At 34.0% G+C, this 14,713-nt stretch overlaps 1 protein-coding gene across 1 annotated transcript; it reads right to left on the bottom strand.

The window, feature by feature from the left end:
• Positions 1 to 1,734: 1,734 nt before the first annotated feature.
• On the bottom strand, positions 1,735 to 13,799 carry LOC117907147 (GEM-like protein 1). The gene is made up of 4 exons (XM_034820563.1): positions 13,371 to 13,799; positions 13,115 to 13,216; positions 11,495 to 11,766; positions 1,735 to 2,213 (listed from the first exon to the last, which is right to left on the bottom strand). Exons 1-4 carry the CDS (start codon positions 13,672 to 13,674, stop codon positions 2,037 to 2,039), a joined length of 855 nt encoding a protein of 284 aa, XP_034676454.1. The 5' UTR covers positions 13,675 to 13,799; the 3' UTR covers positions 1,735 to 2,036.
• Between the last annotated feature and the right edge of the window lie 914 nt (positions 13,800 to 14,713).

The raw sequence follows: 14,713 nt of genomic DNA, 5'->3' as shown, positions 1-14,713 counted from the left end.
AACCACTTGCTGTAAGTCCTAGAAATTATTTCATAATTGCCTTTGAACCAACTTTCAATGGTATATCATCCCCAGGCATAAACTATAATGCAGCCAAAGGACTTCCCATCACTCTGAAAATTGACCGTCCCGTCCGATGAAAATAAATAAATAAAGAAACCTCTTTAGACTTTTTCACATCAACCCATTGACCCAAGAATATCAAGGTTCATTACTTTAGGTTTGAATTTGTGTTATTATTAAATCATTTTTTTTATAAAAAAAAAACACTTTAAAAATTTTAATTGAGCATACCTTTACTCCCCACAAAAAGAGTTATTGTGCTCCATTGCATAGGGTTTGCCGTCTACAATCTTGCGGGTGACCTACCTTTTTGACATAATTGAAATAGGGGATACCTTGCGCCTGATAGGCTGGCAGGGCGGTCCCTATTCAAGTGTTTGTTGGGAGAGACAGGACCTAACCCCACAAACTATAGTACAAATTGAAGTGAACAAAGAAAGCAGATTCACCAAGTTTCTCCTAGATTGCATATCTCCCCCATGGCAGCATAATCCCTTATTTAGAATAGCTACTTGTTGGGAGCTTTCCGTGAAAGAGAAAAATGTTGATAATTATAACGTCAACAAAGCAAATCCCAAGAGTAAAGTTTGATGTAAACGTAGCCCACACATGTTTTTGTTGTCACATACAGAGACACAAGAAAAGTGAGAAATTTGCAGTCTGATTATTGCATCCCAAGGGGGCCATAACTGCACAAGGGTCTGAGAATTGCTAAGTATGAATGTCATCAACATGGAAAACCTACAACCGCATACTACTAAAAGAGAGATTCTCAAACAAAGGAAAGTGAAGATACCACCCAACTATAAACTAAAAATTACTGGTGAATGAACACCATCCATACAAGAGCATATGTTGGATAAAATCAGCCTTCATACCCACAAAAATAAAAGTTGAAAGAACTTTCGTCCAATGTTACCCTGGGGACCATCCTTCATAACACAAAATCAAACTCCTAGAAGAAGACTCAAATCAGCTCAAAAATCCTAAAATTTACACTCAGTTCCTAATAGATATATTTTGTATTTAAAATATTCCTCCATAATTTGGGACTGGCAAAATTCCACGGCCCATCTAACCTACATATGATCACACAATGACACACCCCTGTAACAAAAGCGTCCAAGCTTCAAAAAATGCAATTGATGCGGCAATTAGTAGAAATTGATCATATTAACTTAAGGCTCTACTCAACTGAGTGGGTTGCTGATAGCCTGACCAAATAACTACTAAAAATAAAGGAATCTAAACTAGCAATGATAAATTAGAGCATCTGTTGCTCTCGAGTGGTGTGTGAGGGCACAACGTTTTCTAGAACAAACTTGCTGCCGGTTATAGTCCTTCAAAACCACATGCATACCTTATTTTACCTTCACTGGCAGGACCTACCAGCCCACCAACTTTCTACCACCTTATTGTAGTACGCGCATTGATGAAAAAACGGACTCAGAACTATCAACACGTTTATGTAGAAAGAGGGAATTTGTTCAACTAAACTTTAACCTCATCACAGAAACCTGGAAATAATTGAATAAGACCTTCAAGAAGCTGGAAATTGCGTATTGAACCACATTAGTTAAATGGAGAAGAAATGATGAAGGGATGAATTCCCATAAATCCTCACAAAACAAACTTCAAACAAGACCAAGAAATAGAAATAAACAAAAGGAATGAAGAACAAGAATGGAAGGCATGAGTTTCATATGGCTTTACCATAATCGATACTTATTACATGTAAATGTGTCAATACAAACATAATTTTAACATTAAATCAATCATTACCATTTCTTGTCCTATCACAATACTCACAACCATTGAGTTTCGTTGATATAGGATTGAATATGACTAGGCCATAACAAACTAGAGCAGCCCTCAGATACTCCATGTTCAACCCAAGATATTTATTTACAGCAACTTGTTGGCAACATGATGCACCTTCTGTAATATAGATGGACATCTCGTGTTTATGTGCATCAAAAATGGTGCTGCAATGCTCCTTGAAGATTTTTCACAGCACTATCATAGTGTACAAAGCCCATGAACCAAAACTCGTGGTTGTCAACAGAGATGATCTGGACATATTTTTCAGCTGGGTTGACTTTGCTAGTTGAAGTATTGACAGCCTTCAGCTGGTGTAATGGGATAACTACCTATTCATAGTGAAGGAAAAGACATACGAATGTTAGTAACCATGAAAAACAAAGCTTATAACTAATGGAAATAAGACAATCAGAGATATGCAGATCATTTACTATAGACACTAGATGAAAGCATGCAACAAAAACAGAATGTGCTGGTAACCTAGTGTACAGACAGACTACCATCCACCATTTTGAGTGACCAGACCCAATACTCCATTTTATTTCCTAATCTCCCACTGTATCCTATTTCTATAAGTGTTTCAGATACTTAAAAACTCAAGATAGTCTGCACCCAGTTTGGTGTTCAAATAAAGAGTATCAAATCCAACAATGTGAAAGAATACTTTAACCAGGCACTACCCTCTTACCCTAAGAGAAGGAATAACATATGGATCATCATGTACAAATGCTCCACAACAAAATGGAGTTGCAGAAAGAAAAAATCATCACCTCTTTGAGGTAATCTGTGCCTTATTATTTGAGAAAAAATGTGTCAAAATCATATTAGGGGGAAGCAGTATTAACTATTGCTTACTTAGCAATCCGATTCTTTCCTGAGGGGTTTAACTTGAGCTCTTAAGCATATTTTCATTAATTATTCACCAACAAAGAAAGGGTACAAATGTTATCACCCTACTTCCAAGAAAATTTTCATTTTTATGGATGTCACTTTGGCTAAAAACCAACCTTTCTTTATCAATCCTCATCTTCAGGGAAAGTCTTTATCATTAAATGAAGATGAGGCTGAATTGAACTTTACCCAATTTTCCAAATTCCTTCTTTACAATCCCTATTCCAAATACTGCTTCTTAAGTAGTCATCAAATCTACTCCTACAAGAGTAGATTTGGGGATGAGAATGAGAGAAATGATAGCATTATTGTCATGGCACTGCAGGTCTACTCAAGAAGAAGATAGTTGAACCCTATTCCAGTGCAAACCCAAGAATTCGAACTCATGACAAGTACTGAATCTAACCATAGTCATTTTCCTCTATTGCCAATGTTTGAAGACCTAAATTTGCTAGTAGCTATTAGAAAAAGAGTTAGAAAATGCACCCAATACCATATGTCTAATTTCTTTCTTTTTTCTTTTTTTTTTGATAGATTGTCCTCACAACATTGAGCCTTCATTGGCCACTTAAATTTTATTGAAATTCCACCAACTGTTCAAGGGGAAAGCTATGGATAAGGAGATGAATTCTCATGGAAAAAAAAAATGACATGGGAGATTGCTGAATTACCCAAATGGAAGAAGCCAATAAGATGTAAGCAGGTATTTACTGCAAAAAAATAAAGCAGATAGAACATTGAAGAAATACAAAGCTAGGCTTGAGACTAAAGGCAACACTTTAGACATATGGAGTGGACTATCAAGAAACCTTTGCTCCAATAGCAAAGATAACTCTGTACAAGTATTATTGTTCTTAGCAGCTAATCTTGGTTAGTCTTTCTAGCAATTTGACATTAAAAACACTTTCTTGCATGGTGACCTAGAAGAAGAAATCTACAAAGAAGCGCCTCTAGGGTTTAGCAACAGATTCAAGGTTAATAAAGTATGCAGACTACAAAAGACATTGTATGATCTAAACAAATCTTCAAAGCATGATATTATGGGAAATTGGAAGTTTTGATGGAGCCAAGGGATCATAATTTCTTTATCAAACAATCAACCACAGGTAAAATCACAACTTTAATTGTTTACGTAGATAATTCAATCATTATAAAGGATATTGAAAAAATAGAAAAACTTAAGAAACAATTGGCCAAAGAATTTGAGATAAAAAACTCAAGCGAGTTCAAGTATTTCTTGGGAGTTGAATTGGCTCATTCAAGAAATGGTATTTTTATTTCTCAATAAAAGTATATTACTGATCTTCTTAAATAAATTGAGATGCTCAGATGTTAACCCTGACACACTTAAATCACAACCTCGATGAAGCATCAGAAGATGCACTATACACAAGAGGAGTTACTAGAGGATCTAGAAAAAATTTAAAAACTTTAGAAATAGTTGCCCAAAGAATTTGAGACAAAAGACTTAGGCAAGTTCACATATTTTTTAGGAATTGAATTGGCTCATTCAAAAAATGGTAATTTTATTTCTCAACAAAAGTATATTATTGATCTTCTCAAAGTAACTAAGATGCTCGGATGTAAGCCTTGACACACTTGTTGAACAAAATCACAACCTTGGAAAAGCATCAGAAGATGCATTGCATATAAAGGGAGTTGCCAGAGACTAGTTGAGAGGCTCATTTATTTGTCTTACATGAGACTTGATATAACATATGTAGTGAGTGTAGTAAGCCAGTTTATCCACTCCCAAAGATTGACTAACAAGTTACAAAATTTTGTGATACCCATAATCTATTCCATGTAAAACTCTTCAAGGAAAATGAAGAGTTAAGTTTGGAAGCCTACACTAATTAGACTAGATTAGTAATAAACCACAAATCAACCTCTAGGTATTGTACTATTTTTAGAGGAAATTTGGTACATGAAGAAGAAATAAATTGTAGTTGACAAGTCCAGTACAAAAGCAAAGTTCAAAGTCATGACACGAGGAATCTATACTTTAGCTAAAAATAATTTTAGGTGACCTAGGAGTGAAGTGGAAGGGCTCTATGAATCTATATTGCAATAACAAATCAATAATCAGTGTTACTCATAACTCAATTCAACATCATCATGCAAAACATGTTGAAAGGGATCAACACATTATCAAAGAGAAGTTAGGCAATGGACTAATCTGTACTTCTCAAGTTTCAATAGATGGGCAACTTGTTGATATCCTAATAAAGGTCTAACAAGTCACTTATTTCAAAAGGTAATTAGCAAGTTAGGAATGGATGATATATACTCACCAACTTCAGGGTGAGTGTTGATGAACCTAATTGAAGATATCAAAGAATTAACTCCCTAATTTCTAAGATTTTATTGAAAATGTCATAGAATTAATTCCCTAATTTTCGAGACTGTATAGTTGAATAATTTTCTAATTTTGGTTGAGGCCTTTGATGGAGACCCCATTTTTCAAGACAAGTCAATAATTGAGAACTTGAGGAAGGGGTGATGGGGAGATTAAAACCCTAGCCACGATAAAGAGATCAGAACTCTAGTGATCATGAGCACAATTATAGGAGCTGGGGATGGTCTTAGAAAAGTAGTAAGGAGAGAAATCAAGTGAAGGAAAGATCTGCTACCACGAATAAAGCTCTAGTGGAAAAGGCTTCCCATTTCCCAAGTATGCTCCCTTCTTTTCCTTCCTTTTTGGGGTGAGGGCCATTTTATCCTTCTTCTTCTCTCTATATGGGCAATCATCCAATGAAGGGGACACAAGGGAGTCAGATGTTCCTTGATGATCCAAATGGTGTGCCTTTTATTAGGGCCAAAGGTTCAACGGTTGGACTGGTGAGTATGATTTTGAAATATGGAACATTGGTAGAGCTCTCAACCTAAGCTATGAGAGGCAGATGTGGTAGGGGAGTAGAACGGATTGGAAAAGGGGTTATCCACAACAAGGGAATCTCCTTATAGCAATGTGGTTCAAGAATCCATCACCTTTAGGGACATCATTAGCAACCTCACAACTTTCAATAAGTTCATGTGAATGTCAAATGATGGTTTTGAGGGGAAAATTTTGGCCATCATGAAAAGAATGAAAAATAGCAAGAGGAAAAGAGCCTTGAGTTTGGAAAATAAGATCCCAATGTCTAGGATAAGATTAGAGAAGGAACTTTACAAACTAGAATGCTCCATTAACCATGATTCAACTTCAGGTAAAAGGAGGAAGAATGGGGAAAATGGTTAGGTGTTAGCCAAGGTCTATTGATGAAGCTCCAGATTCTATCTTGAAATGTCAAAAGGATTAATGACAAGGAAAAACGAAAACCCAAACTTCAGAGTCTTGTTTTGTAAATAATTTTCCTAACCAAATATATTGCCAAGAACAACTTTCTCCAACTGGAAAGCAGACATTAACATCTTTTTTGCCTCTATCAAGATTTGGTGTTGGTAAAGATTCCCACTTTATGAAAATAAACCCTAATTCCTTGACTAGATTGGATGGGAACTTATAGGGAAATTGTTAGTTTAGGGTTGAATCGAAATCCTTTAAGATTTAGATGAAGATGGTCAAAGGTAAAGTGGTTGGGAAGATTGTGGAGAGGGTTAAGGTTTTCCTCTGGGATCAAATTTGGAGAGAGGGATTTAGCTTGGTTGCTAGAGGGCCTCAAGCTTGCTATGTAGGGAAGTCCAAAAAGTCCTTTAAGAAGGTGTAGAATGAAGGAGAAAGACGTACAAGTTCAAGTTATGTAGCAGCAATGTTAGTGGATTCCTGTTATACTCAATGTTGTCAATAGAGAAGAAAAAGTCATCCTTACTTTTCCCAAAAGTTAGGGATTTCATAGGGGATGGAAGAACCTAACCACCAAATTGAGGAGCATCAAAGTTGTTCTTGTGCCCAGTCCTTTGAAAGCTATGAAGGAGACTATTCGACAATTGGACAAAAATGGAGAAGTGCCCCTTTATAGGATGTTTCCTTTGTAGAAGTGTTGAATGAAGGTAAGAGAGAGTGAGGCAATCTAGATTGAAAGCAAGACAAAAGAGGTTTTGAAAATTTTGGAGTACTTCAAAAAGTGCCTAGTGGGAAGATAGGGTGATTTTTCAAGCCAAATGCCAGTTTTTCAAGCCTAAAGTTTTTCTAGTGGGAAGAGGTTTAAATCCATCTTTGATGCATAGGAAAAATTAATAAGGTTTTGTTTTCTTTAGTACATCCTTCTCCTAGACTTACATTAGCTCAAAAGACTTCAAAAAAATTCTAATTCATAAGCTTTGATCTTGATATTTTGTCTTGACTTGCATCTTCTTCTTGTAAAACCATTAATTCCTAATCATTTATTTTTTTCGTCATCAAAATATTTCATTACTTACCTTTGGAAAATCTTGGGCTGACAATCTTCACCAATGCACCCCGCCCCCCCAACTTTTTATGATGACCAAACCTAGGATTGCAATATGAAAAACTCCCACTAAATATGTGCATTTTAAGGAGCTATACAAAGTACAGGCAAGATAAGACAAAAATAAAAGAATATATGTTTAAGTGATAAGCATAAAGCATCGACCATGTCATCATGTCCAAAATAAGCGTACAAGCCATAATAAAAGTGCAAAACACAAACCATAAAAACAAAGGTGCATGCTAACATCTCCCCCATTAGCACCATCAAAAACATCACAATGAAATCCTAGAACTAGGGAGGTCAATTCCTTTCCAGTGGATGTTATTTGGAATTCCTTAGTTTCATCTAAAGTGAGTTTTTTTGCTTGGGAGGCAACCAAAGGAAAGGTATTGACTTTAGAACAACTTCAAAGAAGAGGATGGTTGTAGGCAAAAAGGTATTTTCTTTGTGAAAATAAGGGAGAATACATTAATTGCATTCTCCTTTACTATGTCACAACAAAGGTTTTATAAGAATCGTTGTTTTCTCTATCTAAAGTGTCTAGGGTGATATCCTCTATAGTTAGAGAGACTCTCCTAGGATGACATATATCATTTTTTGTAAAAAAAAAGGCATGGCAAGTAGCTTTGTGCACTTTTTAGATGATTTAAAAGGAAGGGAATGGAAGATTATTTGAAAACAAGGAGCATTACAATCCATACTAAAAGACATTTTTCTTTGTAATCTTTTATTGTGGGCAAAGTTGTATATAGACAAAGGTCCATTGTACTTAATTTGACTTTATTCATTAGTGGGGTTCTCACAGATGGAGGAAGTAGTTTCTTGTAGTCCCTCTTTTTTTTTTTTTTGCTATGCTTGTTAGTAACAGTTGTACACACCACCATTCACAACCAGCACCTCCATCACTCCTTAGCCATGTTTGTTCACCACTATACCCCTCATTATAACTATACCTCACCAGCATTGCTTTTACTTTCATCAGCCTCATATTATCAAAGTTAATACCCTGAAGTCAACACACACTTCCATTGTGATTTCATGCAACCACAGTAAGCTAATCTCTATGACATTAGCCTCCACTAACACTACATCCTCTCCCTCCTCACCAACACTTACCAATCATTAGTGTAGTTGTTAACTCGTAAATTATATGTATCATTTTCCTATTTCTCCATATTGTGCATTGAAAGTAGGTTTTTTTTTTTTTTTTTACATAATGAATAAATAAATAAATTTATGCATAAATATATGAGATACACATATACTAGAAGTATGAAATCTAGGGTAATATAAAACCAATTTAATAAAAGATAATAGGATTTAAAGAGTTAAACTGTGTATACCATGTGGACACATTAAACACTAGAGTTGTGCTATGTCCAATTTAATAAAATATAAGTTTAATGTATAGGTTCATTACAAAATCCCCAAAAATAAGCTTTTTGAATTTGTAGCTCCAAATTCTAACTAGGCATATGTATTATTTGTATAATTGAAAGGCATATCTCTATGTGTCATCTCCAAGGTTCAAACTTACCATGTTTATCATCATTCCCTCCCCACTAAAAAAATAATTTAAAAAATCCAAAAAACAAAAAAGAAAAACTAATATATTAATATAAAACTTTTATCACCAATCACCATCATGTTCAATGTCAACATTCAAATCATTCAAATGACAATTTCATAATATACATTGCATGAATGAATTTACTTACCTCTTAAATTTATTTTATTTTATTTTATTTTGTATGCGTGCCTTTGACCAAAAATGTGGCATTTTCATGTAGAATTATTTTACCTTTTTCTCTCCTTTTTTTTTAAATCAATTTCTACACTTAAAGTACATTAATATAATAGTTCCTTTAGAAAAAAAAGAAAGAAAAATCAAATTTTATTTTTTTAGAAACTATGAAATATAGTTAAAGATGTATGTATCGTGTATCATATCATTTATCGCATATGTATCATAAAATACACTCAAGATATATTTGGCAATACCTATCAATTTCCATTGAAAATATATTATATCATGTGTTGTAAGTTTTTAACAACTATGGGCATTACCATTGGTGTAGTCCTTCATTGAAGTAGATTCACACCACTTGCCCCATCTCCCTTCACAATCACACACACTACATCACTTATGGCCATCATATCCTCCTTGAAATTTATACATACTAATACAACTCCATTGTCACAGGAAAATAAACACCTAACTCCACCAAAGACAGCATATAAGAAATCCAAATGAGGCCTTCTCATTTATTATATTAATGTATAAATAATATTAGTGTATATCAATGTGATAAATATTTTATTCAAAATTTATTTTCTCATTTTCAATTATGTGGGAGAAAGAAAAAATGGTGAAAACAAAATTATCAAAGGTTTAAAGTCTAAACCCACATCTAAAATACTATAATCAGCCCACATAAAAACAGTCTTCTTCTTCAATTCCATTTGAGTGGAACCTAATTTTAATTTATTAAAAAAAACAAAAAAAAACTAATGAGACTTTCGTTCAAACTATTCTCACTGGTCTTGGATAATATACAAGGCCTTTTCCATTGTCTTTGATAATATATTTAAAAATTAAATTACCTATTAAAAATTAGAGAAAAAAACTATAAAAATAATGAGTGGAAAAAATTTAATTCTATTGGACAATAGATTCAAATGATTCCTTTTTTATGGGTACTTGAAAATTTTTAAATTAATAAAATTCTATGATGGCAATGATGAGCAAAATTTAATGAGGCATCTTTTTACACAAGCCCTAATTGACTTAATCGGAGCTGCCCTTCCACTTCACTGTATTCAATAGATTACCATCATCTTACAACATATCACTGTACTCATAAAAACCCTTCATGGCCAAGTGTATCAAAACCAAGTTCTACCACATCACCTGCTGATTACCTAAGCCTCATCACCAACATTGTTAAATCCCATCATGACTTTTATGTTTCCATAAGACCTCACTTAAACCTTATCCAACAGACCTCCACCTCCATTGTCCATAGCCATTTAAACTAACCTTGACCTGGCTCAGTTTATCAGATCAATCAACAAACAAAGAAATAAACAAAATCAGTTCTAAGCCTAGTTAAACAGTCCAAGCAATGCGAGTTACATAGTAACCTGAATATTGCTCTAAGAAATGAAATGGTCAATCAAATGAATAATTTAGCCACATGATTGTCACATGCATAATTTAAACCACTTCCAGGGGTTGACTGCTTATGAGGTGTTTCATTGGGACACAGCCTAGAGAAGGAGGTAATCAACATGTAACCATTATAAAGGAGAATATCTAAAAATGATTTAAAAGTGTAATCTACCAATAAGATCACTAAAAGAAAACATTTGGAGTCTGTTTCGCTTACTTTAAAAGTTGTTTAGGTTTTAATCAGCAAGATCATAAATTCAATTTTTATTTTTTTTTTACACAACTTTCTTTGTCATTACAATCCAACAACATTTATATCCCTTCTATGCCACAGGAAAAATTTTCACACAAAAATTTTAAAATATTTGAAGTCGCATGAAATCGCTATTGGGGCTAAAATTTTACCAACTTGGAATTGGTAAGTTGGAACTTGGAACCTAGAATATATACAAACACAGTAGGCATGTCATAATGTATGGTTATTGATTACAAGTGTATGGTAGCATTGCAGTACTATGATTTTTTCCTTTTTTTCATATGGCAAGACATAGAAAAATATCATAATTTCAAGAGACTGTATTCTTTCATCTACACATCAAGAATCCAAGCAAGATCGTTTCAAAACTTTCTTTTATTTGAACTTTAAAATTTTAATCTTAGATGTGAAGGATTGAACAATTGAAACTCAACTTCTTACAAAAATGATAACTTGTTGCTAAGTATTTAATTTTCTAAGCATCATGGAAACTCCAAGATCCCTTTTTTTTCCTTTAATAATGGTTTCATGAAGTTGACTCTATTTTCAAGCATTAAGGCATGAAGAACTAGTTCCTAGTCCAAACAAGAATGATTGGGCCATATTGCAATGGGTGAATCTTTTACCAAATGTTTTTCAGCAATGCTAGATCATAAAATTAGAATCAGCTTGGGTGTTAAGGTCAGATACCAGCCAGAGTCAAGAGAATGGAGCAAAACCCAGAAATGTTAAATAATGCACCTGGTATGACAATAAAGACAAGTATCTAAAATTTAGAAATCAGATTCCCTAATCTAAGGCTATGTTTAAATGTTCTTTTCAGCTCTCTATTTTAGAAGTTACTGTTTAAAATAATGAGACACACACACAACAAAATAAGAACAGAAAAAAGCATACCTTGTAATAGCTCCATTCAGTCTGCTCACCCACTTTGTATGACAGAGGACTGTCACTACAAAATGCAAGTTTTTCTGTTGACAAATACAAAATTCCCATAACCGGACCGGCAGATGTGGATAGGTAGCATGCATATGACTTCTGAAGTTGCTCCTCAGGCACAGTCTCAAAAGTTTGTTGAAAGATCTTCTCATAACCACCTTCTGCAAGAACTTTTGTTCCCTGAGCAATTCTTCCCACAGCAGCATCAGCAAAACTAGGGCCCGTTTTCACTGATCCAAGAAAAGTTTGTAAATATGCTGAGAAGGCATTGATGCAATGATTGACAATGAATACACATCAAAATAAGAAGCTAATAAACTACTTCAATTTTAAGTAAATAATTATTACTACTGGTGCTATTATGAACTATATGCACAAATGCGCAGGCACACACTTTTTCGTACGTCTGCGTATATATACACCCATATACATAAATACATACATACATACAAAGCCTATATATGACCCATTTTCATTGATTCAAGAAAAGGTTGGAACATGTACGTAAGAAGGTATTGGTGCACTGATTGACGGTGCATATACATGAAATATGAAACTAATAAATAGTTTCAAATTTCTGAAAATTTTTATTACTACTAGTACTATAATAAAATGTATGTGTGTGTGAACTGTGAGAAACAACATGAATAATCTTAACAAAGGCAAAGAGATAATGCTCAAGTGAACTGGAAATATATATATCGAGTAGCCAAAGTCTAACTTTTTATACATGGTCAACCAAAGCAATGAAGCAAGTAACTTTCAAATCCAAGCTCCAAAAGAACCAAAGATGTAGAAATTGACTCAAAGAACAATAATAGCCACAAGCCATGCATAAGAACATGGATTCAACTTCAACAAAATACTCAGGCAGACAGGTGACAATTAGTTAACTATCCAATGTCTCATAATCTCCATAGCATGTATGAAGAACTGCAAATAAAAATCCCCAAGAGCAGTCAATATGGGATTTTGGTACTAGGGTTGAGATGCAAATCACAAAAATAAGGATCAAGCAAGACACTTTGAATCTCTAGCAGATCTCAAGTTGCACCAAGACGTGTGAAAATTAGAGAAGTACAAAAATCCAAAATGGAGATGAATTTCAAAGCACTCTTAAGTTTCCAAAATTAAGTGAGTCTCCAATTCTCTAGATTTCCTTAATCATATGCATCATGTGCAAGTTTTTTTATATGTGGCTAGACTAGTAGTGCCATAAGGTATAATTGGCTACAGAACAATGCACACTCTTATCATGGTCAAGAATCTGCCCATCCACTAGAGGAATTCCCAGTATCAAACTATTGGAGAAAAGGATTTGTCTTCATTAACATGACTTAAGGCTTTAATAAGCTCATCAAAAGTTTGATTTAGCACACAGATCCTTCTGCAGCCACTGGATTAGGTACTTCAAAGGCATGCACAAGATCAACCAGACACACATTAACCACAGGCATTCCAACCTATGGTGTAGACTAATATCAAAAACATTCTGAAACCAACAGTTCAAGAAAATAGAATGCTTTACATCAATCACACGACCAACATAAGAATTCAAATATACGATCCAGAACTTACAGTGTTGCCACATATTCCCAGCAAGATCCTCGGCCTTCTTTGTAGCCTCTGCTGCCTTTTTCCCCCATTTCCCAAGCACATCCTTCACTGAATCCATCTTATCTGGAAAAATAAAAAACGGATATATTCAAAACTTCTTTTCTTTGAGGTTCACATGTTCCAATTCCACATTGATTACATCAAAACCCTGGGAAATAAAAAGTTCAACAAAAAAATCAACTGGATCACCCAACACATGCAACTATCAAATACTCACTCTTCATAGATGACGCTGGCGCCGGCGATGAGGAGATGTATGGATTGGACTCAACAGGCATAGTGGTGGCAGAGTTGCGGGCAATCGGAGCCGGACCTTCTGACGCAGATTCAGAGATTGGAGAACCCGAATTTTGCGACACGGGGGGAGGCGTTTGCGAACTTATGGTAACTGTTGTCCAGTCCTCCTTTGGCGGGGCGACGTCGTTTGGATCGAGCTTTGGGTAGGGAGCGTAGTCTGCTGAGGGTGGGTAATCGGACTCTGGTTTGGCAACATGAGATTCAAGGCCCTGGCGCTGGCTCATCTTTGGATCTCCTGAAGACTACAGAGGATAAGACCTAAAATTAAATGAAAACGCTAAGCCCTTCGCGTAGCCGTGTGGGTGATGTTAGAAATATTGGCTGTTTTGATTCGTTGGGAAGATTCTTTAGGAGGTCAAACCATCCACATCTTTGAATTTATTCACTCAATGCTGGTTGAATCCCCATTTGAATTCGGCCCGTTAACCAGTTTGAAAGTTGAAAATTAGCCCGCTCAGCCTTACTGGGCTTCTCACGGACAACAAAAATTATAATATACGATGACTTTAAGTTCAAGTTGAAGGTCATGTTTGTTTCTCGGGATTATAATAATAAGTTTATACTTTAAATGATAAAATATAATTATAATTAATTAAAAACTTATCCATTTTTTAATAATAAAAAATATAAATCATAAAAAAAAAAGGTTTTGATTCACTAATATGAAAATATATAAAAAAAAATATTAAAATTTTTAATTAATATTATTTCATCTATTTAAAATGTATATATTTTTTAATGAGTCATCTAATTATTCCCTAAAATATCATTTTTACTTTTCATGTTATTAACATTAATTAAGACTAGACTACTTAACCCAAATATTTTCATTTTTTTTTAATATTATTATTTTTATTATTTTATTTAAGATTTTTTTTTGCCACTTATATTGTTCACTCTTCAAACTACCTCACTTCTACTATGAGATGTTTGTTCATGAAAAAAAAATTAAGTCTCAACTTTTTTAAGAGGTGTATGTTTTCGGACGGAAAAAAAAAATCATAAATATAAAAGATTGAAAAATCTTTGTGAATTAACATTGATGACATAACAAATAAAATGGGCATTTTAATGAATAATTAGATAACTCATTAAAAAGTCAATTAATACTAATTTAAAATTTTTGAGATTATTTTTTCCATATATTTTCATATTAATGGGTCAAAACTCAATTTTCTTGAATTTTAAAAATATATAAAAATAAATTATTAACTTGAAATTAGTTTTTTTTATTATTATTATTTTCCTCCCATATTCTTTTTT

The sequence above is a fragment of the Vitis riparia genome, chromosome 18, assembly GCF_004353265.1.
Source record: "Vitis riparia cultivar Riparia Gloire de Montpellier isolate 1030 chromosome 18, EGFV_Vit.rip_1.0, whole genome shotgun sequence".
Classification (NCBI taxonomy): domain Eukaryota; kingdom Viridiplantae; phylum Streptophyta; class Magnoliopsida; order Vitales; family Vitaceae; genus Vitis; species Vitis riparia.
Note: the sequence above shows the minus strand (reverse complement) of the source record. Positions and strands in the feature narration are given on the sequence as shown.

Bases quoted from the DNA above. Each gene is read 5' to 3' on its own strand.
- LOC117907147 (XM_034820563.1), bottom strand. From the start codon at position 13,674: ATGAGCCAGCGCCAGGGCCTTGAATCTCATGTTGCCAAACCAGAGTCC. The intron at 13,217-13,370 runs GTGAGTATTTGA...TTATTTTTCCAG, and splicing joins GCCAGCGTCATCTATGAAGA to ATAAGATGGATTCAGTGAAG. The intron at 11,767-13,114 runs GTAAGTTCTGGA...TTCTTGGATCAG, and splicing joins TGGGAATATGTGGCAACACT to TGAAAACGGGCCCTAGTTTT.